At 43.3% G+C, this 27673-nt stretch overlaps 1 protein-coding gene across 1 annotated transcript in view; it reads left to right on the forward strand.

Annotated features, from left to right (window-relative positions):
- STX18 (syntaxin 18) overlaps window positions 1–21740 on the forward strand; it is a 105582-nt gene extending 83842 nt beyond the window's left edge. Inside the window, exons 8-11 of the mRNA XM_083156412.1 lie at window positions 8131–8189; window positions 14738–14807; window positions 18289–18369; window positions 21343–21740. Coding sequence (XP_083012538.1) covers window positions 8131–8189; window positions 14738–14807; window positions 18289–18369; window positions 21343–21438 — 306 coding nt within the window. The 3' untranslated portion in view covers window positions 21439–21740. The remainder of the gene's footprint in view (window positions 1–8130; window positions 8190–14737; window positions 14808–18288; window positions 18370–21342) is intronic.
- Window positions 21741–27673: the final 5933 nt, after the last annotated feature.

Below are 27673 nucleotides of genomic sequence, written 5' to 3' on the forward strand. Positions count from 1 at the left end.
CACTGTTTTGCCCATTTGGGTATGTGGAAGAATAATTGCTCTGCAATTTACTGTCATTGTGATTTAAATTCTGGATGTGCCCCGGGCACTTTTATTTTGTTTCTTGTTTCCGGTCTGTATCTCCGGCCCTGTTTTGGATCTGGATCTGTTCCAAAACATCACCCTTCCATGTTTTACGTTTTTTTTTTTTTGCTCCTACACTATTAACCTCAATAATATAAATGTCCACTCATTTTCAGTCTATCCTGATTACCTCACAATGTTGTGGTTTTTAGGCCAAAAGGTCGCACCAAGGTAGCTAGATGACTATGCTAAGCAACACAAGTGGGCGGCACAAACACGTGGCAGACAGGATGCAAGTTTGAAAAACTAGGCCCCAAAGATCACATAATGCCAAAAAAAGAGGTGCAATATGGAAATGTCCTTGGGCCCTCCCACCCACATGTTGCGTAAATCGGACGTGCACACTGTCCTTAACAAACCAATCATTTCAGCGTTGGGGTCTGCCACATGACTGTGGCTGAAATGATTGGGTTGTTTCAGCCCCCACAAAAGAGAAGCAAATCATCTGTCTCTGTACAAGCTGGCTCTACACCCCCTTCAGTACGTAGTGCGCACAGTGCCAGTGGCACTGGACTGTGCGCGCAGTGGCACTGGACTGTGCGCGCAGTGGCACTGGACTGTGCGCGCAGTGGCACTGGACTGTGCGCACAGTGGCATATGTGAAGGATCAGACCTCTCTAGAGCTGCTGGTCTTGCTGTGAAATGCAGAAACTGGCTCATGTGGCTGGGAAACACGGGATTAGGGCTCATGTGGCTGAGAAATGCGGGAGCGGGCACCTCTTGCTGGGAAAAATGTGGGAGAGGGGCCCGTGTTGCTGGGAAAAATGTGGGCGAGGGGCTTGTCTGGCTGGGAAAAATGTGGGAGAGGGGCTCGCGTTGCTGGGAAAAATGCGGGAGAGGGGCTTGTCTGGCTGGGAAAGTGGTTGACCTGCTGCGCCAAAGTCCTTCCATCAGTCATGTTCTCTCCCGGGTACCATAACAATGCTCTCCTTCTAATGACACTACTTATCACACACAAGTTAGACCAAACCAATGCTGATTTTGTGGGAGGTCTGTCTGCCCTTAAGTTCAAAAAGACAGAACCTCTCCCAATATTAACACTTGGTGAACACCTAGACAATTGGCTTACATAGCGTTGAATTGACATTTGAGTAAATGTGACTTTCTTATCAACAGTAGGCTGTAATCCACAGCACACTTCATCTGTTTGTTAATAGACCTGTGCAGTATACTATAGATGTGCGCTCCTGGCTTCCCAACGTATGGCGGGACAGCTATACAGAATTGTACGTATAATCCCCACTCTTCTCTTTCCACATTACGGTTGCCGGCTAAAAGCTATGCGCAATATGCACCATTTATGATAGTGGACACTTGAATCCAACCCCTTCATTACCACGTCACATGTTGCAGCAACTCCATGTTTTACAGTGTAATAAGTTTGATAAAACCATTTTAATATTTCTCAATACTAAACGATGAGCCGTATTGTTCGCAGCGTATATATTTCGGTGAGAGGAATGGGGACGATTCATAATGACATCATGAATGAAGAACTTTTGGCCTGGGAGGAGATGCGTGGGCAGGAAGGGCATACCATGCTGCCTGCACTTGGCAAGTGTTGATATCCCTGTTCTAAAACCTATTGGCCATTTCAAACTGATTCCCCCCCCCCCGCCCTTGTTTATTAACTAAAGATTACGGTGTAAAATAATGCATCTCCTCGTTCCATTGTTCCCTCCGCTCCCTTCCTATTGTTAGAATAAGACAAAGCAACGACAGCAGCCAGCGTTTTGCTGGCAAAAAGATGAAGTCTTTTGTCATCCGCATAGCTGAGAGCAGACAATGCAGCGGAGAAGATGGTTATCGATGTTCTACAATCCCTCTGTCACTTCGCTAAATCTGCGCAATGACTTACGATGTCTTAATGTTTATTTCAGACATTCGGAAAGATGGGAAGCGTAGATTAGAATCAATTAACAAAATGAATAACTTATTATCTTAATAGACATCCTTTGTTTGCTTGTTACCTGTTCTCGGTAAATTCTCAGTACATTATCTTTCTACGAGTGCTCAGTACAGTCTACATGTTATCGTTTATACACTTTCGGGAATTTATCCGCTGCACAGATAGATTCCTGTGGCTGATGTGATCTTGTCAGTAGGGGGATCCAAAATGACAATGATAGTGTTTCTCCCGCTCTGTGGTCAAAGCTAGACCCGCCCACCTGTGCTCCATAGGTGTAACCGTCCACCTGTGCTCCATAGGTGCAGCCGTTCACTCGAAAACATTGACATCACTGGGGTTGGTCCAGCTGCCCCAGTGTGGTCTTTACTGCTGCACATGCTAAACAATGTTTTTGTCCATTGTATGTGTAGATGTAATGCTAGCTGCAGGGATGTTTTCAAGCATTCCCAAAATTGCACCTGCTTTGTAACGGATTACATTCTCTTTCATCGACATCCCAGATGACCATGCTTTAGCTGTGTGCGCCAACATTGTGTCGCTTTATGAACCCTATTGATTCCTACTGCGGAAGTTCCTACGAGACCGATGTACTTGTAGACGATTGTGTAAGAAAACAATGTCAGCTTCATCCAGAAGATTTATACAAATTGAATCATTTCAGTGCTTGGGTTGAGGTCAATATTGGTATTGTTGCTATGACAGTCATGACTGGTTCCTGTGTAATGCCAGAAGCTTTGTGATGTTAAACATTGCTCCCCGACAGATGAACTCTTCCACTGTCATCCGTGCTGCACATTAGCTGGCTGATACAGAAAGCGTTAAATCGCCTTTATGCCATGGGTGAATATGATGCCAATTTATTGCTATAAAAATAAGATTGCTGTAAGAATCGCTTTCATATGGAATGATGGATTATCCATAATTACTAAAACCTTATCTTAAACAAATGAGTTGACAGAATCTGTCGTTTTCAGAACCCCCTGTCCATTGCTACTCAGGTTGAGAGTTCTGGATCTGTTGTAGTTATACGGATGTGTCCTCTTACATCTAGCCTAAATGCCCCATGCAGTGGGAGGTGCATGGTATGAGTGAGCGGACAGGTCATGTGCAACTCTGCTAGTGCTAGACATAGTTTTCCTGAAAACCTGGCACTCGCAGAGTCCCATGGACCTGGCTTGCCAAAAAGGGGCGTTTGGCATGACTACCATGGACATGTGTCCTCACATGTTCTCTGCAATTATGATTGATAACCCTTTTATCAAAGTGAACTGTGGGTTAGTCATTTGCTTTTGCTAAAGTAAAGGTCTTCCATGATGTATTGGGTAACTAAGTTCGGTATTGTACGTATTACCAGATCCAGACAGACCAAAACAATTTCGATGTACCGCTTATACACACTGCTCAATCGTTTTGTGGAATGTTCTATTCCATTCCAAATTGTCTCTTCGACTGTCTCCTTACACAAAGCATTGACCGAGGTCGGTACATTCTACGTGTATGATTCTCTCTATATTGGAAGCTGATTGCTGGTTATTTGGACTGACCGCCAGGCACTGGTATAGTGTACACACTACACAATGATCAAGCCCAAGACCCGTACATTGTATAGTGCGTACCTTGCATTACCATCAGCAAGTGGTGGGACAGCTTATCCTGGCCAATTCTCATATGGCAGAGGTTTCCAAACTGTGTCCCGTGGCACCCTGGGGTACCGCAAGTAAATTGCTGGGGTTCCCTGAGTTGGTGGTTGAGAATTCAAATTATTTATGGTTGATGGAAAAGGTAAAACAAGTGCTGGTGGCTTCCAGTCATAAAATATGTGGGCAAACAGAAGCGAATCCTGTTCCTAACCTCATAACTGACCATAATGATGCCATATAGACACCGTTTGAACAGGCAATTGCCTATTCAGTGGCAGCAGCATTGAAGGCTTTCAGATTTGGCTTGCTTAGATAAGGATGCTTAATGTCGAATTTGTGTCCGTTTCCTCCAAAACACGGCCGTTCGGACAGTCGGAACATTGAATACCATCTGTCTAGTTACAGTTGGAACGTGTCGAAAACAGCTGTGAATCTGACTGTCAGGAACGTCCCCCATTGACTCCTGCCATGTTATTAGGTACTGTAAGATAATACTTATTGTACTGTATATAATCAAACTCACACACGCGCTTTGTATTGTCTGAGTGTACAGTTGGTGACTGAAGCCAGATTGGCTGTTACCTAATCTCCCTTTGCTCAGTGTCAGTGTAGGGTAATGCAGTGTGTCAGTGAGGGTTTCAGATATGTCTTGCAATCCTTCTTATCCTGCCAAGCAGGCAACGCATGGAGAATAAAAAGACGTACTGCCGCTATAAAAGACCAACCTAGAACAATATTGTGTTAATAATTTAATTCAGTTATTGCCATCTTTCAGCCGAGTCTGTTATTGGGAAACCCATTTTCTTGTAATGAGAGGCCATTACTGTGACACGGCTGATGCAGCTGGCTATTCATTTTGCTGTAAAAATGGAGGTGGCACAATTACTAACCCAATCCCTGATCCGTTAATCACCTGTATGAATCCCTGGCTGGCTCATTTACCCTCTATATGTCTTTGAGTATTTCTGTATTGTAAAACTGGGCAGTTCAGGCAACCAGGGGAAAACGCATTAGTCTCCGAGTCTGAGAGAGAGCGGACTAAGCTTATACAGTGTACGATATAGAAAGCTTTTCTATAAATATATAGAGATGTTTCAGAGCCTTTCCCTTGTTTGCTGGAAGCACTAACCTTTCCTGATGGGAACGTACTTGACTCAGTGAGGAATGGCTATTGTAGCACACTGAGGGTTCTCCCTGGGGGGAGTTGTGCGATAAAAAGTCTGTGTACACTGCTATCTTATGCTGCGTTCTCATTGCCGCCCCTGCAAAATCCTGGGTTTTTGTTCCCGTGTTTTTGACTGGGCACAGAGCATCTCAGCTCTACAGACCCCATTCATACTGCACCTTAGACCTGGGAAATTCACGTATCTGCCCCGTTTACACTGCTTCTCCTGGTATGCCTGCAATCAAGTGTGTGGCATCTAAGAGCAGCTTTGATTGGTTGTTTAAAAAGCAGCTTTGAGCAATGCAATGAACTTGCTTTTTTGCATTTTTTGAGAAAAACCCAGGTCTAGCCTGTTCAAACTGCCGTACACCCGTGTATTAGGATTCAGTATTGAATCCCGGCGGTCGGGATTCCGGCGTTCAGAATCCCGACGCCGGAATCCCGACAGCCGAAATGCCGACAAGGGGGGGACGTGGATCGCCCCCCCTTGCGGGCTCGCTGCGCTCGCCACGCAGCGGGCCCGGTGCCTCGCTACACTCGGCACACTAATTTATTCTCCCTCCAGGGGTGTCGTGGACACCCACGGAGGGAGAATGTGTCGGCATTTCGGCGGTCGGGATTACGGCGCCGGGATTCTGAACGCCGGGATCCCGACCGCCGGGATTGTAACTGCATTCCGTGTATTACCCAGGAAAAACCCTGCAAAAAACCTGTGTGTAATTCCCAGGGCATAACACCTGGGAATTTCACAAAGACCCTTTCACACTGAGACAGGACACAGGAAATTACTGCTCACCCTGGCAAAATCCCGTGTTTTTGCGGCAGTGAGAACGGGGTATAAGATAAAGATGTGGTTTCAAATGATGTGATGAAAGATCCTTGTGTCCAGCTATTATTGGTATGCTGAGATTACAGTATATATTCTCCCTTGTGCAAGAAAGATGCATTACAGAAACTGGTGGACCTGGGTCCCCACCACTCAGAAAAATACGAGACCATATGCGTAAGCAGAGCCTGAGAAATGATTATATCTCGGGATACAACCTCCTTTGTGATCTTATAATGGGTCTGTTCCAAAAACAGGGTAGCACCTTCATCAAATGTTAAACATACTCTTGAAGTATAGAGGACTCCATTGGCCCCTTGCTGGAACAATAAGAATCCCCAGGTGTTTCTTGCTTCATTTTGACTTGGATAATGTAGAAATCCTGTAGATAAACGCGTGAAATAAACTCACAGGACTGTTGCCGTTTAAAAGTGATTTTTGAAAGACTGATGTCTGCGCAGCGTATTGATGGTGAGAAGCTGGCTGACTACGTAACGTTACCCTGTGATTCACTGAACGACCGATTGAGGGAATGCACTATGGTATACCGTTCCAATCTGGTTTATGACCTCATGCAGCCTAACAAGGGATTTGTTAATTTATTAATGACCAAGTCTACTTCCAGGCTTGAATGCATAGGAAACCCAAGGAGGTTAAAAAGTTGTTGGCCAAGATAGCTGTCAATGTGGCCAGATCTCTCGTCAACTGGTGGCGCACATTTTCTGCTTTGTCAAAATAATAATAATGTCTCCTAACATCAATATCCTACATTACATCTATGTACATCCTATTGTGCTTTAAAAGGTAGAAAAATAAGACTGAATGACTCTTCTAGTGATCTAGCACAGTACAACTCCCTGGTCCATTTCCGGAATCTCCTTTGTATTTATAGATATGTGGAGTTGTATATATTTCAGCTGCCGTTTATGATCACAGGTATTTCACGCCTGTATACATGAAATAGAAATGCCGGTGTAGCAAGAGGAGTTTTTCAATTGATGATGAAGTACATTTGGCCTTGCATGGCTATTACCAGACCCAGTGACTGGTCGCACCAGGCAGGAGGGGGTAGGTGGCTATGTAAAGAGGATATGACTTTTCTGAAATGCGGACAGATCTTCCTCCTGTCCCTGGTAATCCTTCCACATGAAGAGTCCGCAGTTTTTGGATAATTCCTCTCTCTAGAGCGATCTTGCGTGCAAAATTGATTTCCAGGATTAATACTCACTGCTTTCACAAGTGCTGTCTGCTGCACGAACGTCCGGATCTGACCTCTCTGTCTAATCGCGGCTACTCTATATACACACACCGTTGCACAGCATTTGCTTCATTAGAAACGCACACAGAAATAGATGGTTTGTAATATACAATTTATTCACCCTTTCATCAAACCTAAGTGGTAGTGATTAATGTTTGTGGGGTGGTTTTCGTCGCTTTTTCTGTGTCAAGATACATTGAGCATACCTGGGATTTTCTTTGATTGCTGCCGACCTTATACTGTATCTCTAGATTCGTGGAGAACCGGAAAATAAACCCATCAGCTTAATCCTGCTGCCTGGGCGTTTTCCTGCACATTGAGCCGTCCTGTATATTGGAAGCATTTCCAGAATACTTGTTTGTATCACTGAATAATCTTTCGTCCACGCCCTATTTATTATCCCCACATATTGAGTTTTGCTTTTCCTTTCCTTGTGCCGTGACCGGGGCGCACAAATAGACTGTGCGGATCAATTTGATATGACACTGTAGACGGAGCAAGACAGAACTTGTATTTTTTTTTTCAAAATGCGGCTGTTACATTGCAACACTCAGTGTATCATACCTCCCAACTTTTGTCCTTCGCGCCGGAGGTAATTTTCGTGCCGCTATGGGGGCATGACCCAGAGGCTCTGAGCCTCTAGCTATGCCCCCAGCCCCCTGGCTGCGGGAATAGACGCTGTGCGCATGCGCACAGCGTTTATTCCCCGCTGCTTAGCAGCTGACAGGGGGGACTCCCAACAGCACCCCCACACCGCGGACACTGCCGCCCGCGGGTGGGACATCGGGACAGGCCCTGACAATCGGGACTGTCCCGATAAAATCGGGACTGTTGGGAGGTATGGTGTATGGTTTCAGAGACTCAGTCGCACACAAATATACAAGTGTCATGTATTAATCAGCACAGTCTCATTGTGCATCTTAGTTGAATTTGGTTGTGAGTAAGACGCATTTTTGGCAAAAAAGACGCCGAACGCCAGGAGATTGCCAAGTGATCTGGCGTGCCAAGTGGGGCTGTTTGGTGTGACTGCAGGAAAAATTTGAGGACCGTTTTTTACACGAACAACAATCTAAATGGATCCAAGTGCTAGCGATTATCGACCTCACATGCACTCTCTATAAACATTTCTTTAGCCTGACACAATAATAGGTCATCACCCGCCATTTTATTTTAGTCCTGTATATTAACATGTTTTATATTTTCCAACAGTTTGAACAGGAAAACCAAAGACTTGTCAGCGAGATGAACAGTCTGTTCGATGAAGTAAGGTAATCCTGTGCTGTGACCTTTACGTTTACTGTGCACATTGGTGACTCTGTTTATATTCATGATTGCACTTGTTGAGCGATTAAAATGAACCCTGATTATTCCTGACTGTGAAAGCAGAAAAAGGTTGGCTATCTCTCCCCCCCCCCCCTAATTCCGTCCCTCACAATTCATTTTTGGGTGTGTTCGCCCATTTTTGTGATGCAAATCCACATGGGCGAAAATGGACCCAAAAGCGGTTGAAACCGCCCGCAATTTCAACAAAACGTTGAAAAGCACGTGGCTCGGTGGCGAGTTCCCTGGTCTACGTAGTTTTTAAATGTGCCGTATTTTCGACCAGTCAAAAAATCAGCATGGGCGTTAAATAGGGCAAATCCCATTCACCCTAAAAGTGGTTGATAATTGATGATTTTTCAACTTGTTCCAAAAATCTGGCAATAGTTAAATTCCCCCCAAAATGTGCGTATAATAGTGATCAGTCACTGCTCTGTACACTAGAAGTTTAGCGGTTCACCTCATTTCTGTGTTTGAGGCATGGTAATGTAAATTTTCTGGCCAAGAACCATTAGCACAAAGCTGAGGGAGGGAAGGGGTGTTTGGGAGACAATATTTCTTACATGACTCATTACTACAGTAATTCATGGTAATATCACCACTAGATGCGCTAAAATAAAAACACTTATCGGTCCTGGTGGCTCATATGCAGTGTATAGAGATGCACAGTTTTCTACTTAGAGCAGCGGTTCCTTTTCTCTCCCGTACCTTGATTAGGCTTTTTATTTGAGTACCCCCTCCTCTAAATTTGAAATATCCACAGTATTTATGAGTGGAGTGGAAGTGAGCGGTGTGAGTGTCCTTATATTAAGAAGTAGTAGTGTGCAGTCAGTCAGGAATCTGGGTCCCTCTGTGTCTTGCCGCTGGCTGTGTACAGGAGGCTTCCTCTTCTTCCGCCATTACCAATATTATTTTCAATTATCCCCAACCGGTCTGCAGCGTACTCCATAGGGGTACACGCACCCCAGGTTGGGAACCACTGACACTTTGGCCCTTACTATTGCTTTCTAATGAAAAAATGCAATATAGAAATAGTTGTAATGTTTAATGTCGAGTTTTGGATTTTTTTACATGCCTTGCTAAAAGTTCCATACACACTGGGCAACTATGCCCAGTGTGTATGGACAGCGATGATTGCTTTAATCGCTGCAAAAAAAGCCGCTCAGTGCATACACACAAAGCAGCTTTCCCCCTGCCCGGCGCCGACGGGGGGGGGGGGGGGGGTGCGTAGCGGTATAACCAGCAGATGAACGGCTTTCCCGGCGATGATGCAGTAGCGCTCACCGCTCATCGCTGGGCCATACACACTGGGCGGCTTTGAGCTGAAAGCCGCTCAAACCTCCTGTTTTGAGCGACTTTCAGCTCAGTCGCCCAGTGTGTATGGGCTTTAAGTGTTAAGTACATATTTGCATATGTGATTTATTTATAAAGCTTCTAATAACATTTATAAACACAAATATAATGTTTACATGTGATTATGTAAAGATATTTAAAATAAAGGCTTTATTATTTTCCAGCCATCAGCTGCTCTGTTAATGGACCATAGAGGGTAAAAAGATGATAATGGTTTGCAGTGTAGTAGGTAACAAGGTGATATGTAGTGGTTTATATAAAGATGTTGCTGGGTAACACAAAGTGGCTTATTATTAGAATTATTGTATATTTATATGGCAGTACATTGGTTCCGCAGACCCTTACAAACTACATATAGTTTCAGATTGAATAAGAAAACAGACCAACCTTACAGGACAATGTAGGACAAGCACATGGTATACAAATATTGCCGGAAAGCAGAATAAAGGCATTTAATAACCAGAATAGTATGAAGGCAGCTCAAATCCACATAAAGAACTCAGTAATGAAGTACACTGAAGGCTAGGATGCAGCAATCTCTCTGCAGGAAAACATAATGCACAAAATACTGGGTTATAGATTACTGTTCAGGCTATTCCAGTTTAATTGTAGAAGGAAGAATAGAACTACAATAGGGGCAATGTGGCTAGCTTATAGACTACTACTGATTTGATATGAACATAAATAGCTATCCCAAGACTGACCTAAGCTCGGATCTGTAAGTGGATCCACATGCAGTAAAGGACGAGGTGTAATTAGCATCCATAAGAATATCACATGCAGTGTTTTTAAAAAAAGGCGGTTTCCATGGCAGCAGGACGTGTGAGTAAGTGGATGGGCTGTACCGGTCCTTGGTCTAGATCATGCTGTTTGCTATCCTTTTTAATTAAGGTGTAGTGCAAGCGATGTTTGCCATTCAAGTCTGCTCTGCAGCCCTGGAGAAGCCTGTGGATGATGGCTCTTTGTGTTAATAACAGCTGTATGCACCAACAGCCGTGTTTTTAGCCTTTTGTAAGTGCACATAATTTACATTGCACTACACATGCTCTAAAGGTATTATCTAGAGCAGGGGTGGCCAAACCTGTCCTCAAGATCTACCAACAGTGCATGTATATCAGGCAACCTGTAGATCTATAGTAGGAATGAATGCAGCAGGTTTGAAATGTGACAGTTAGTAATAACTACAGCTGTGCACCAACTAGGTGATTTGGGTCATGTGACAGTTAGTAATGACTACAGCTGTGCACCAACTAGGTGATTTGGGTCATGTGACAGTTAGTAATGACTACAGCTGTGCACCAGCTAGGTGATTTGGGTCATGTGACAGTTAGTAATGACTACAGCTGTGCACCAGCTAGGTGATTTGGGTCATGTGACAGTTACTAATGACTACAGCTGTGCACCAGCTAGGTGATTTGGGTCATGTGACAGTTAGTAATGACTACAGCTGTGCACCAGCTAGGGGATTTGGGTCATGTGACAGTTAGTAATGACTACAGCTGTGCACCAGCTAGGGGATTTGGGTCATGTGACAGTTAGTAATGACTACAACTGTGCACCAGCTAGGGGATTTGGGTCATGTGACAGTTAGTAATGACTACAGCTGTGCACCAGCTAGGTGATTTGGGTCATGTGACAGTTAGTAATGACTACAGCTGTGCACCAGCTAGGGGATTTGGGTCATGTGACAGTTAGAAATGACTACAGCTGTGTACCAGCTAGGTGATTTGGGTCATGTGACAGTTAGTAATGACTACAGCTGTGCACCAGCTAGGTGATTTGGGTCATGTGACAGTTAGTAATGACTACAGCTGTGCACCAGCTAGGTGATTTGGGTCATGTGACAGTTAGTAATGACTACAGCTGTGCACCAGCTAGGTGATTTGGGTCATGTGACAGTTAGTAATGACTACAGCTGTGCACCAGCAGGGTGATTTTGGCCAGCCCTGATCTAGAGAATATTTGTGATTAGTATAAGGCAGAAAGTCCTGTATGCTGTGCCAACACCATTGCCATAGATCAGGGCTGGGCAATAAGCAGCCCTCCAGTTGTTGATGAACTACACATCCCAGCAAGCTTTGCATCAGTTTTGCTATTTGGCCATGCTGAAACTGATACAAGGCATGCTGGAATGTGTGGTTCAGCAACAGCTGGAGGGCAGCTTATTGCCCACAGCTGCTATAGAGGGTCGCATCACTAGTCCGCACCCGGTGGAAGGTGTGCAGATAAGTGCGGTATGATTGATCCACGCATTTTGTGCAAACCCGCAATGTGCACTATGAAGCTCCTGTGCCCTGTCCTTTAGAACTGTACCATTGAAACCATACACAGTCCTGTGCCTCTCTCATTCCAATGTCTGGGCTTATGCCTACCGCACACCTCTCCTGTGCCCCGCTACATACCATGCCAGTCCCATGCATACCATACATGCCTACCTAACTCTTCTTTTCATAACTTCAGCACATCCAAATGCGTTCTGCCAGTCTGTTTCCTTTCCCACCCCAGTAATGTCTAATGTTGTGGCCAAAGTATCTGATATGAGAACACCTTGCCTCTGTGAGGAACCAATGACCAGGAATATGTGACTACCAGTAGAAATCTTAGGAGGTTTTAGCCAGTTAAAACAGCTGCATCTTCCGTCTTCAACCCATCCTCTATTTCACCCATTGAAATGATTTGTTTTGAAACTGAAGCTAAAGAGGCCATTCGCCCCCACACTTGAGTGCACTGTGCACTGTGCAATGCTGCAATAGGCTGGATGCTGGGCTGCCAGTTGGACAGGTCACTTCTAAATCGTTTGTAGAGATGAAACCAGTCCACTTGCAGTCCCTGAATTGGGCCTGGACCTCACCTGATCACTTGGCTTTATTTGTGAACGCCACAGTGTCGCTTACTGCTCCTGCCCTCTGAGGTAAAGTACCGCCACTAACTACCAGAGGCCACTCAACAGACCAAATTACTCCTTTGTGTGCTAAAAGATGTCATAACTGAAAGTAATTTGTGCAGGGACACTGATCGGTTTCAAACTAGCTGGATACGGAGAGAGGGAGGTGTGAAGATAGAGATTGGAGGTAGGAACAGATAGGGGCTGAGGGTGGGGCGGAGAGTTTGTGGGATAAAAACTGTCACAGCTCAAAGTGAAAGTACATTGCACAAGCCTTTAATTAGTGTCATTATAATGTATATCCAGCCCAAAGTTTTCTTTAGAAAGGAAGATTTGTTTATTTGCCACCAAATTGTGATTTTTAGAAAGCAGGTCATTTCTTCTTTGCATCCTAGAACATAACAGTCTAGACCAGGGGTGGCCAAACCGGTCCTCGATCTAACAACGGTCCACATTTTCCACATCACATAGCTGGTGCACAGCTGCAGTCATTACTAACTGTCACATTTTCAAACATGCTGCATTCATTCCTACTATAGATCCACAGGTTGCCTATAAAACATGCACCGTTGGTAGATCTTGAGGACAGGTTTGGCCACCCCTGGTCTAGACTCTGTTCCTTTCCACCCATTACCAGTCGCCTTATGTCCCTATGTAGACTACGTAATGGGACCTGCACTCTGCCTGTTCCACTCCCCATCACTGTAGTATTTTATATAACCTGCTAATGGAAGGATATAAATCATATCACCTCCCAATTCATCTTCATGAACACAGATTACTAGACTCCGATGAAAGTATTGCACTTGTACTGTCTGCTCCAGTAAGAAGGTAATTTATGGCTCCCATTAAGGGAAACGTAACTGAACATGTAAATGGCTACACATGACTAGGTGCTAATAATAGACCGGTGTGGGTGGTATCTCTGAGCCGCATGGAGTGCGGAACATTGAGAGCTTGAGTCATGGAACACTCTTTTTTTTTCCAATTTTGGTTGTTCTTCCAACATCACGCCCCAATGCATTTTAAATAGAGACAATATATTCCATTATTTTTATTTCCTACTTACAGACTTCTTTTACTGATGTTATTTGTACATGCACCAAAGGATCTGGAAACGGTCACCAGTGGGAGGGTGACCATTGCGAGGAACTGGGAGCCTTTGCTTTTTGTTTGTTGTATTGGGATGAGACAGCCAGCGGGAGTTAGCTGCCGCACTGGTGTCTGTGAGCGTTGTGCGCTGTGAAATGTTGCTGCTTATTCATTTTTCTTTATCAGCAAACCCGGTCAACCTACAGTATAATAGAAATAATAATAAAACGAACTACAATAGCATTTCTCTGGATACGAAAGTTGTGCCAGGTGAATGCCCTGAGCGAAGGGTAGATGGCATCATAAATGGAATTATATCTACACACACACTCATGCAGTTCTTACTAAACACATTGCTTGCTGTTTCTCTATGGTGCCCTTTGTCATTATCTTTATCAGGCTGATAATACAGCGCAGTGCTTCTTTCCAGACGCCGTTGCAGCCAGCAAAATACGTGAGTCTTTACTCACATTGCTGCAAAGGAAGGTAAAGCAATGTCTTTAGTGAAGGAAAGGCTGTGAATACTTATATACATGTGATATCAGGGGGGGCGGCGGATGTCGGCGAGGGGACCAGGGGGCGGGGGATGTCCGCAATCAGAATGCCAGGCGAAGGGAGCAGGCGGGGCAGTGGAGGGAACCAGGGAGCCGGCAGCGACAGTTGCGCAGTAAAAAAAAAGAAATCCCATACAAATGAAGCCATTCATTTGTATGTGCCTTTTTAGTTCCCCAAAAACTTCCTTCACATTGTCATTATGGGTTATTGTGTTTTTGAGGGTGAAAATTAATTAATTCCGTTAAGGAATAAGGCTGTAACGTAACATAACGTGGAAAAAGTGAAGCGCCGTGAATACTTTCCAGATACATTTCATTATTGCAAGCTCTATTGGTCCATTGTAGTTCTTAGGGCCTGAGGTTTCCCTTTCTTCCAGTTCATGTGCTTACTATTTAAAGAGCATAGGTGTACTTACAATAGCTGCGAGACCTGTGTAGCATTTCTATGCCTATGTAGAAACATTTTTGCATTGTACAGTTACCTTTTTACCTTAAATACTTTGTGATGCTGTGAGAGGAAAGGTGTACTTGTAGTACTGTATGCTGGTCTTTGTTATTTCTCTTTATACCGAGAACGCATTCCGTGCCTGATTTTATTATTCTGTCTTTGCAGGCAAATAGAAGGGAAGGTGGTTGAGATATCCAGACTGCAGGAGATCTTCACAGAGAAAGTGCTGCAGCAGGTAAAGTAACACCTCACCTGTACGGTCTGTGCTGCTGCTGGCTTCAGTTAAGCCACGGGACCAGAGTACAGCTGCTATATTTATATATATATTGTCTGGCGTGATTGTCGCCAACACGTCTGTTAATAATTCCTTTTGTTGTGATCTGATGCTCGAGCGTGTTGTCCTCATGCTTGTGACCATTACTGTTAATTTTAATTCACAATATTGTGTTCATCTGGCCCAAGGATAATTTTGCAGGTTCAGCTAGATTACAGATCCACATAGATTTGTATCGATATAACTAGGCTGAAACTTGGATTACCCAAGCATGACGCACCCACCAAAATGTTCCTGATCTTTAGCCGCCTCTGAGTCACCACCCAGAGACTCCCCATTCTCAAAAGAGACTGTAATCCACCGACAGACAACTCCATCCATTCACAGTAGTTGGTGATGAAATGGGGCAATCTTTGATATGGATGTGGAAGTGTGCAGAGAGCAATCTTATTTGGATAGTACTCTTAAAAATTACTTTTCTTATAGTTATGGAGCATTTGTTATAGTACAGTTATAGCCAACACAGCTGATGTCTAGACTGACTGCTGGTATTTCTTGACATTTACAACAATTCAGTTATCCCCTTATTTTCAGCCATTAGACCATAAAGTTGATGTTCCACCTGCAGCGTGCTTCAGGCACTCATTATCCTGTAGCAGCACATATGATTACACCGTGTAGCGCGCAGGAAGATCCTTGTAGGTAACGCGTTCTCCTATTGTGTAGGAAACTCTGTGAAGGCAATAGTTAAAACTGAGCGGAGTTGGACATCTGGCATCCTAACTGTTGTGCTAATTACTGCATCACGCCGTTTCCTTTCTCTGCTGGCGGTATCTATCTATGTGCTTTTTAATGCTTAAAGTGTTTCTTTTTTCCTTCTGTATTACTACTAAATGAATCCCTTACTGGTAGTAAGTGTGCCACAAACAGATTGCGCATGTAAAAGTAATGTTCAGCCCTGCAGGTAATGAAGCTGCCACATTAGCGCAGACCGTCCTTCCCTGTCCTACAGCTTCTGGTGCGTCATGGACAGAGACGTTCGCTGATCTGTTGCCCGTATTAAGTCTTTTATGATAAAATCTTGATGATCTTGTAGGAAGTATTTATCAAAGTAGTACATGTAGATTTGTACTGCTGTGACCGTTATGCTAATTTCATTTGCTTCATTATTTTAAGTAAAGAAAAGGCTCCATGTAGTTAAAATTTTATTCTGTGTACTCTCACATCAAGTCTTATACAAAACACTTTGTGGTTCGAAAGTGCAAAAGTTTTAGCCCCCAAATTGTATGACTTAAACCCCTTTCACATTGCAAATAATAACCCGGGTCAACCTGGCTCACTGTGCGATGTGAAAGGGCCTTATGAAAATCGTGGTTCCAGCGACCCAACAATCCGATCCGATTTAAAAGAATGCTTAATCCCGGGTCACTTTGCAGTGTGAATAGGTAACCCGGGTCCCGTTAACACTTTAGGGAGGAGGCAGCGTCGGCTCCAAGTTCTACCTCCTCCTTTGCCCCCCAATGACCCAGCTCCGCCCACCCCCTTTCTGATTTCAGCGACCCGGCTTATTGCTGGGTTGCTGTGGGGTGCTCACCTAGCAAATGGCATGTCCAAAATCCCGGGTGCGACACTGGCATTTGCAATGTGAAAGGGGCGTTAGAGAAAAGATTGCCACGTGTCATGTTGGCATCACATCATATGGATATATTTACCAGGGGAGACTATAATATAAGCTCTACAGTTTCTGTACGGGGGGGGTGGAGGGGGGTGGACTTGGACCCACCAGTTGAGGTCACCTGGATGCTGGTTGGTGGACCCATATTATTTGGCTAAAACATAAGCCCAAGATCTTTGATTTATGCTCTGCTAAATTGCAGGGTTCATTACGATTACTCTGGTTGGCTGTGCTTGCTACTATGGAGGCTGCATCTGCTTCTTTCTGTTGCTTCTAAACACAGCACAATGACCGACTTCCTAACTGCTGAATACTGACATAACGATAACAGCAGCAGATTTGTGTTATGTAGAAGATTCATCTCCGCAGAGACTGTGGTTTTATATCAGGACATAACCATCATTCTCCAGAAATATAAGGGGAGAACTTGGCTTCTTTAATAGCCCAAATCCATCTCGCTGCAGACTGCCTATTTTTGATACTAATCTTTTTATTTTAAGTTGATTGCAACATCGCTTCATACTTTTCATGTATATTCTATTTGTTACCTTTTAAATAGTTATATTTTGAGTTTTAGATTGAGAGAATGTGTTTATAGCACTAGTTTGCTCTTTAGATCCTCTAGCTGTAGCAGGAAATTTGGGGGGTGGGGGGGGGGGTATGAGTATGGGAGTCGCCCCTATAAATAAACAATCTTCTAGCTCAAATTTACTCTGGGTAAGATCTCCATTAATATACCGGTTGAGTATCCCTTATGCAAAATACTTGTGACCAGAAGCATTTTGGATAATGTATTAATCTCTATTTCTGGATATTTTTATGATTCAATGAGGTATCCTGGGGTCGGGACCTATGTGTGGACACAAAATGCATTTATTGTATAAACACATATAATATATATATATATATATATATATATATATATATATATATATATATATATATATATATATATATATATATATATATATATATATATATATATATATATATATATATATATATACACACACACACACACACATTTTCTTATTTGTGCATGAAACAAGATTTGTGTACAATGACAGGCACTGAATTTGAAAGCTAAGCAATCCTTTTCTTACCCATATTTAGTGGCGGTTGCGTGGCATGTCCCCCGGTAGTGGCGGTTGCGTGGCATGTCCCCCGGTAGTGGCGGTTGCGTGGCATGTCCCCCGGTAGTGGCGGTTGCGTGGCATGTCCCCCGGTAGTGGCGGTTGCGTGGCATGTCCCCCGGTAGTGGCGGTTGCGTGGCATGTCCCCCGGTAGTGGCGGTTGCGTGGCATGTCCCCCGGTAGTGGCGGTTGCGTGGCATGTCCCCCGGTAGTGGCGGTTGCGTGGCATGTCCCCCCGGTAGTGGCGGTTGCGTGGCATGTCCCCCGGTAGTGGCGGTTGCGTGGCATGTCCCCAGTAGTGTTTATAGCAGGTGCTAGATGTGATACTCATACGTGCATGCAGGAGGGGGGGGGGTGGCTGGGGCGACTGAGTCAAGCCACATTATTACTTTGCCCCGGGTGATGAAAATATTAGCTTCAGCCCTTGCTTTCTCCATAAAAGCCTTTTAAAGAATGAAATGTCTTTATTGTCTATTGCGCTTAGTATAACCATAACTATATTGCATACTGTTCCTACTTATTGTTAGGCCTGTGTTGGCAGTGGCGGTGGCCGTCCCTGTTCAGCATGATCAGAGATGTTTTACATTTATCAAAGCATGGGTTAATGTTTGCCTCCATACTTCCCTTCTGCCAGGAAACGGATATCGACAACATCCATGGGCTAGTTGTGAGCGCCACAGAAAATATCCGCGAAGGAAATGAAGATATACGAGAGGTGACATTTGTCTGTCTGTGCTGTAATTGTGCGTACATGGGGAGGAGGAGGAGGAGGGTGGCGCTGGTTCAGGTTATAGGTCTGTTTCTGTTGTTTTGGTTCCCACTTGTTGCACAATAGCTCTGTGTTCCACGCTGGGGAAACAGAAGCAGCAATGTTCTCTATTCAGTCACATTTCAAACCAATTCGCTTGACACACGTATCCTTCAGAAACACAGAATATTGTACTCTAAGCAAAGTTGCGATTTATGGAAGATACATACATTAATGGTTGGACACGGTATACCAGCAGTTACAATGCTGGCGGTAACCATACTGAAACCGGCGTCCCGACTGCCCTAGTACCAACAGAAAGGAGCAATATTTGAATTTTAAACTGTGCTGCCGGCCGTTTGGACCCCTCCCTGTTTAACGCAATTACTGCCGCCCCCCACCCATTTGAATGGTCTATTTATTTCCCGTACACTGAAAAACCCTGAGGTTATCCTCTGCCCTACAGTATGTCACCTAAGCTAAACACTGCTGTGTACATCAGAGCAGGTCCAGATTAACAATGGGGTGCATGGAGCTTCAGCTCCACCTAAAAAACATCGGCCCATCATGACTCCTTCATGATCGCAATTAAATTGTGTTTCTATTATCCACACAAAATGATGCCATTTTTGTACTTGTACATATTTAGGGAGACATTGGGGCTGCTAGTATCTACAGGTGTACATGACACTGGCCACACCCACACAGCACTGCCTCCTCTGCTTTTCATGATAAGCCCTTGAACATTTTCAGTCCCAGCCACATGATACCCCTAATCTAGCCCTGGAGTACTTCATTGTCCATCCTATCTTGTGCAAAATCCCCCAGTGGCAAAAATATTTCCTGTTTTCATTTGCGGCCAGCTATATCCATTGCACACGGATACCTGCTAGATGTTCTATACAATGTATACAGACACATCGTTGCTGTTTGGGATGCAGTTAGTTAATCCAGTCGAAATCCCGGCACTTTGTCCCTCAATGGGTGTCCACTACACCCATAGAGGGAGAATAAATTAGTGTCCCGAGCGCAGCGAGCCCGCAATGGGGGGTGATCCACGTGTCTGTCCCGCCCCCCCCCCCCCCCCCCCTTCCTCCCCCCCTTGTCGGGATTCCGGCGTCGGGTATTCCGACCGCCGGGATTTCATACCAATCCCTGCTGTTTATATCGTTTCATCAACATTGACGTCTGTCGCGTCCCCCCCCCCCCCCCCCAATGGAGACATTACTCCCCGATCTATTTGATCTCGCCCTGTATGCGTTGTATGTCAGCCGCTCTCTGTCTAATGGGAGTCCAGTTATTACAGCTGCTTCTCGTATTATCCCTTTAGGTTACACCAAAGCTTTTCAGCCTTGGATAGCTGACATATCATTCGCCTGCAGAGACTTGAAACTGGGATAAAAAACATATTTTTTTTCATGTTAGATAACAAATAGTATTTCAGATAATGCATACCATTTAAATAACAATATGTTTCCTGAAAGCTCCTTGAATTTTTTAAACTAATTGTAAAGGAAGGATGCCGTTCTGATGGATGAGTAGACGGTAAACCTGACAGCTGTCCCAGGCAGAAGAACTGTGACTATAAAGCAATATCATTCTGATCCCTGGTGTGATAAACTAACTCAATCACTGTCAGAGGCTTTCAGTTCCCCGTCACTCTGTTCCATCTCTGTCTGTGCTGGCGCGAGACGCTTAGTACTTCCGAAGTCATTTTGTGTTACTATAGTAATTCCTCTTTTTAATGTGAAACTTCCCATAATACCCCATTTGTTTGTTTGGTTAAATGTTTCTTTGTTACTATGTTTTTTACATTTATTGTTATCGTGCTCCTCCCAGTATTTTTATGGTGATATGTACAGTCGTTACTATAGAGCAGCTGTTCTCAAACTGTGGGTCCCGAACTTCTCAGCATGGGGTCGCGACTCCATGTTGGTGACCATCAGGCTGATGACTTTTCGAATCTCAGTCAATGATTCAAGGAAAAATCTGTTGCATTGTCTGTTATTTTAGACTCCTCCCATCATTTTGTGCCTCCACAATGCTGCCATGTATGTACTGCCTGCTGACTACACATGTGATGTGATGACCTTCTGCAGTAACTTGCCGGGGTCCTGTAATTATTTTTATTGTCTGATGGGGTCCCAGAGCAAAATAGTTTGAGGACTCCTGCTATAGATCAAGTAGAGAGACCGTGATGGCACTATACTTATTGCCCTCACTTTCTAAAGGCTGCCATTTTGTTTTCACACCAGTATTCCGTTAGTTTACATCCTGTGCATTCCCCAAACTTCCTTCGTGAGCCGCGCAAAGTCCCGATGTCTACCCTCAGTTCACCATAGACCTGTAATAGTATTGATCCCAGCGGAAGTATTTAGATGCTTCAGTTCTACAATACTGAGATGTGGTTGAAGGTGTGGAATGAGACACAGTACTTGTCACCGCACCCTTACTACGCATATGTAGTGTTCATTCTAGCACCCGCCATCTTTAAAAAAAACCATGCAGTTCTTCTTCCCTGCCTGGTGTGGCGCTGTCTGCTGTAGTGCTTCTAGCACAGTGTGGTCTGTATATCAGCATTGATATGCAAACCAGACCTGTGCTAGAAACACCACCGAAGACAGCAACACCCCAGGCAGGGAAGAGGAACTGCATGGGCTTACAAAGATGGCGGGTGCTAGAATGAACACTAATATGCAGTATGACTCTGTCATGTTAGATGCAGACTGACGCAGACTATCTACACATAGCATTTCACCTGGATCTGGTGAAATGTTATTTGTAGATATTAAGTCTCAGAGACCGTTTAGCAACCACGATAACAGATCATGTAAGAAGAATAAAAGACCTGTCCCCTATTTATATAGCGAGAGCGATTTTATGTCTAATATCTCTATCCAAACACTTCTCAATCCTGACTGCATGTCTTTCTGTTTGCAGGCCATCAAGAATAACGCCGGCTTCCGAGTATGGATACTTTTCTTCCTAGTAATGTGCTCCTTCTCTTTACTGTTCCTGGACTGGTATGACAGCTAATAACTGAATCACGCCTTATAGTCATAACTTAATAATTTCACTATCTTGGACTCCTGTGTAAATGCCACCTCTCTGTTGTACATCTGCATTCGCTTGAACATGTTAATTTAACGTCGTTACTAATAATGAGGGTCACGGAAGGTATCTGTAACATGATTTTTGGGAACATATTCATCCGTTTGTGTCATCTGGCGAAAGGTCGGACATTACAACTTAGTCTAGTTAAACAGCGGGTTTTAATTGTAGTGAGGAAAAAAATAAAACATTTTTTATAAATAATAATAAAATATGGTGATCCATGAGTTTGTTCTGATTTCTTAAAATCCACCAATCTGACAATTATTAAACTATAAGATTTTCCACTGGGTAAGTCTAGGTGCAACATCCTGAGATTTACTGCTCATTTTCAGCAACACCCTGTCATTCTTAAACGCCTTTCACACCACACCTTTAACCCTGGTTGTTGCCGGGTCAACCCGGATCAAGGTGCAATGTAAAAGCATGAAACTGAATAACCTGGGTCAACCAATGCGGGATATAAGTAGGGATAAGCCTGAGCCACCCTCTGTATAATGAGCGAGCAGGGTACAGTGTGAAAGGGTCAGACCTGGGATCAAAATCCAGGACCCAACCCACCTTTAGCAATGTATGAATGAGTTATGAAGTATCCAAGTACTATGGATGATAATTTAATATTGCAAAATAATTTTGAAGGCAAACAATTTAAACATAAGGGATAACTAGATGTGCATTGTGTTTAGGCCAAACCCTTGGAACATTGATTGTCTTTTCTTTTTTGAGACTTAAAATTATACCTTTAACTGATATATTAAAAGGTAGCAAACATCCGTTTATGAAGGTTGGGAACTGCCTGTTCCTTAACGCTTCTGCGCATTTATTTCTGGACTTTGAACCACGGAAACAGTCCTTGTCAAAGGTTTTTGCAGAAACCACAGCAGAAAATTCCCCATACTACAACAGGTCACGTCTCTGCCTGTTCCGAGGTGTGAGCCATCCCTCATTCATCTGATGGTGTGACATTCCCAGCCCGCTTTCAGTTGCGTTGTGAAGTGTTAGCTCTTCGTCTGTGGTACTCAACTAGAAGACTCTTCTTTTGGAATTCAATACGCACTATTAACTTTCACACCTTACCCACCAAAGGGGAAAGATCCTTATGAATGGCAATCTGTGGTTGCCCAGCAGAGCTTCTCACTGAAGCCTGAAGACCTATGTCATTATCTCTTACCATGCTGCTACATGTTATATGTAATCTTTCCGAGACAGAAATAATGGAAGCCAGTATGAAATCAGAACATCTAGAATGTTTAGGGTACATGGATACTTTGTATATAAGATTAGAGGTTTAGGATTGGACACCTTCATCAAAGTGACTTTTTTAAATGGCACCTGGAATCCAGCATCAAATGCAGAAAGTGTGGCGAAAGGTGGACCTAAGCCATTGGGCATACCATATCCTCAGTGTGCAGTTCTTAGAATACCAGATTCTTCTCCCAGCTGTTCTCATTGTATGCTAAGCTTGGTACCGAGTGGATTTGCCCAATGGTAGTGGAGAGTACTAGTATACTATGGCAGCCCTAGTATACTATAACAGCATATATTAACTTTATTATTCCAACTGCAGGTTGAGTCTACCATATACAAAATGCTTGTGATCAGAGGTATGTTTGATATCCGATATTTCCGTATTTTGGAATACTTGCAAACCATAATGAGATCTTGGAGATATGACCCAAGTCTAAACCTGAAATGCATTAGTTTCATTTATACCTAATACACATAGGACGGTATTCTATTAACTGCAGTAATTTACCGATGGGAATAGGTTCGCTGGGGCCTAGCCAATTACCTAATAACAGAAATTTATCAGGGATTATGCTTCGGGTGCCTCAGGCAAGTGAAGCATAATCCGTGAAAAGCCGGCCCCCTGAGCCCCCATAACACGATATTGAAAGCTATTGTGTCCCATGTGTTATCATCTGAGTACTGGTAATTTTTCGGCCCAAAAAAGGCCTATAATTGGATAGCCCAATAATGACAATTGTGCTGAAATCAAAAGTTTTTTCAACCGAAAAGTTATCGCACCTAATTGGATAGCCCCCCACAGCATGAAGATCATTTTCTACAATATTTTAAATAGTGTTCTGCTTGAAGCACATTTTCTGTATAATTAACCAATAGAAAGCAATGGTATCGCTTTCTCAGTCATTCTCCAAAAATGTGGAATATCGGATTTTCGAATATGGAAAAATTCAGCCTGTGCAAAATTTGGTTTTCTAAAACTGTGATTTTGTTTTTACTCAGACAATTACAGTTCTGTTTACATTTTATTTAAACTGTAATAATGTGCAAATAATACTTTACTTGAGTATGTGTTATCAAATATAATAAAGTTGCACTATTTCTATAAAACCATGTGTTTTTGTGCATTAATTCACAATAGATACAAGATTGGTCTCCCCAGCCTAGTCTGTCTCTCTCGTCTTTATTTACATGATTATTTTTGCAAAAATAATTATTAAAGATATTCGCTATACTAGTTACTAGTCTTGTACAGTTCATTATTTTGTCCTATTAATTAGCCAATACCAGCCGAACTGGAGTGTTCTATTTATCACTGACCACCAGAAGTTTGAACCGTACTGTTAAAAGATATTTTTATATAAAAAGTCATTTTTACCTAACGCACCCGTGTATCAGCTGGCAGACCGGTCCCAGTTCTGTGCCAGGGACTCCTGTCCTTCAAAGGATTTGGGTAGACCAAATTAAAAAGTAAACCAAAAGAAATGTGCCATTTGAAGTAACCTGGTCTGCCCTGTTGGCATCTGCTGTAAAGCATTGACCATAACAGTTCATAGTAGGATGCACAGAAAGCCACAATGAGCAGGAGGTAATGACGCCCAATTTCAGAAGCCGTGCGGGTTGCTGGCTAAACCTGATTTTTTTTATTTTTTTTTTAAAGGAGCAATCCATTACAAGGCGTGGTTTTGCCTGGTTAGTGATTGCCCCTTTAAAAAAAATGTCAGTTTATCTGGCATCCAATCGAGCATCATTACCTCTCGCCCAATATGCCACTGTTTAGGTCAAGTAAAATGACTTGTCCTTATACTTGGCTAATGTTTGCCAAGCATGATGTAATTGGTAACAGGCCTACAGACCATCAGATCCTAGACCTACGGAAATTAAAGAGAACGATTGGTTTATTTTTCACATTTTATTTAATAACAAAGAATAGAACAACAAAAGTGTTCACTGGCAAATTAACCAAATAAGACATTCAATCAGCATGAGCGAACATACATTTATATTCCCTAAAGTACTATTTTTCAACAAAGAGTGAGATTTGTGTTAAGACTATATATATGATCAGCGATGGTGGTGGCATGTTTAGAAATGGCTGCTCGGCAAATGTAGACTGCAGTGTAACCACGGCAGCGTTGTTGAGTTTCTACCCAGATCTGCTATGCAAGTGCTCATCCTGCATGCACATGTTGTTTCCTCCTGTAATTGGTTGCAGTGCATATGGTTTATTACATATAAACCCTGGTTCTCACCCCTGCTATTCCCAAACAGGTAACACTAGCGCAGGCATGTCCAACGTTGGCCCTCCAGATGTTGTGAAACTACACATCCCAGCATGCTTTGCCACAGTTTTGCTAGTAGAGAATGCTAAAACTATTGCAAAGCATGCTGGGATGTGTAGTTTCAAAATATCTGGAGGGCCAACGTTGGACATGCCTGCGCTAGGGTGAGCCATTGCTCTGGCCTCACTCTCACAACCACAGGTTTCAAGCTGCAGAGGCAGCACTGACAAATACAAATACAGCTAGTTAGACAACCCATGCCATTTAATTTTGCCGCATTACCAACAAAGCAGACATGATTGTGCAGTGCCAAACTCCAGCGGACATCAGGAGGGCTTGAATAGCAGTTGCCTCGAAGATGTACAAGAAACAGGACCCGTGTATAGTACTACTACATGTGGGATGATATCTTGAAACAATGAGTCCGATGTATTAAGCCTGGAGATGTGATAAAGTGGAAGGTGATCACTAAAGCTGGCCATACATCTACAGATCGATTGTCAGATTGGGCTGGTTGGAACAAAAACCTGGTAATATCTGAATGACAGTTTGGCAGTTTTCCAGCATTTTAAAGCAAATGGTCAACTGTCATTTGTTCTCATCCATTACCAGGATTTTGTTCCAACCAGTCCAATCTGACGATCAATCTGTAGATGTATGTCCAGCTTTAGCAGCCAATCAGCACGTAACTGTTCTTTTTCAAACCCAATCTGTAACACGGCAGTTAGGAGCTGACTGGCTACTGCGTTACCGCCTTCGACTTTATCACTTCTCCAGGTTTAACACACCTGCCCCAATATTTCATTTGCCAGGAGTTATTCCATAATGGACTGCTATATGATCTTGTGTCGGTGAACACAGCCAATTTATGGAATGAATGAATGCAGAAGAAAGCATTCTATACATTTGCTCTAAGCTAGCGACCTCATTAATAGATTAGATTGCATTAGCATGGTTTATTTCACAAACTCGCACCCCATTTCTCCATATATTTACACTTGTTTGAAGCGCCACACTGCTTCACAATGAAAGGATATATCTGCCATAGTCTCATGAAGCTGCACCACAATTGGCCGTGTTGTTGGTGATGTCACACACCGCTTATATAGACCGCCTGTGACATGTGTAATCAAATTTTAATAAGTAATATATCGGTGTAGTGTCCCTAACTATGTGTGATACAAGGGTGTTACATCAAAATGACCTATAATATTGTATAAAGTGAGAACGTTTTACTCTAGTGGACCACAGGTAATGTTTACGGATCGACACCTACAGTATGAATGCTTTGTTTCCTTTATAGTATATTGCAGATTATAAATACAAAACCTGTTGCAATCAGATGGTCAATCATAAATGTTCTACCCACTGATTCATCTGTTTCTTTGAAGAAGACTTCCCACACTTGTTCTGATTAACTGAGCTTCATACTGTATGTTTAAGGTTTCCAGGATCATGAAGTGGGCAACCCAAGTGACTGCTCACTGCAGTGTTTCCTAAAATCATCATTAAACTTACTGTTTTGTACATAATCCTGAAACTGTGTTTCCACCAAATGTCCATTCTATATGGAGGTTTTTTTTTTCTGTAGTCTTTTAATTAAAACAATTTATCTCCATGGCCTACAACAATTTAAAACATTATTTTAATGTAATGTGATTCATTGAGTTCAATGCAGTTATGAGAGCTGCATGCATCAACGCCTGTTCCGGTAGCCCGACACTGCTGTTTTTTCTTGTGGTGTGCAAACAATGGTTTGGCCCAGTGCTATGCTGGAGAAATGGTCCTAGCACCAGCAGCATGCACCCATTGCTGTTCATTGAATTACTCCCATTGGCTTGGTACAACAAGGTAGTTTTGTTGCGTTGATATTCAACAGGAAGTTGTTCTAGAGCAGTAGTTCTCAAACTCGGTCCTCGGGACCCTACACAGTTCACAATTTCCAGGTCACCCTACAGGCGCACTCATTACTGACTGACACATTTTAAGATCCACAGGCGGAGCTAATTATTTCACTTGATTCTGTGAGGAGACCTGCAAAACATGCACTGTGTGGGGTCCTGAGGACTGACTTTGAGAACCTGGGTTCTAGAGCAGTGGTTCTCAACCTCAGTCCTTAGAACCCCCCCCACCCCCAACAGTTCACGTTTTCCAGGTCCTCACACAGAATCACAAGTGAAGTAATTAACCCCACCTGTGGATCTTTTAAAATGTGTCAGAATGAGTGCACCTGTCGGGTGACCTGGAAAAACGTGAACTGTTGGGGGGTCCTGAGCACCGAGGTTGAGAACCACTGTTCCAGAGGACCCATCTGTTTTTTGTGCATTAAAGGGTTTTCTGTACCACAGCAAATTATGCATAAAGGTGCCCATACACGTTACTATTATAGTATCCAATATTGGATACAATATCGCATCTCATCGCATCTCGGTTTTGCGATGAGATCAGATGAGATGAGATCTAGTACAAAAAGTATGTGCTGCACATACTTTTTGTACTAGATCTCATCTCATCTTATCGCAAAACTGAGATGCGATGAGATGCGATATTGTATCCAGTATTGGATACTATAATAGTAACGTGTATGGGCACCTTTACTTAACCATGGACTTGTTTAAACATTTTTTTTACAC

This window comes from Crinia signifera, chromosome 1 (genome assembly GCF_055691185.1).
Source record: "Crinia signifera chromosome 1, ASM5569118v1, whole genome shotgun sequence".
In the NCBI taxonomy this organism is placed as follows: Eukaryota; Metazoa; Chordata; class Amphibia; order Anura; family Myobatrachidae; genus Crinia; species Crinia signifera.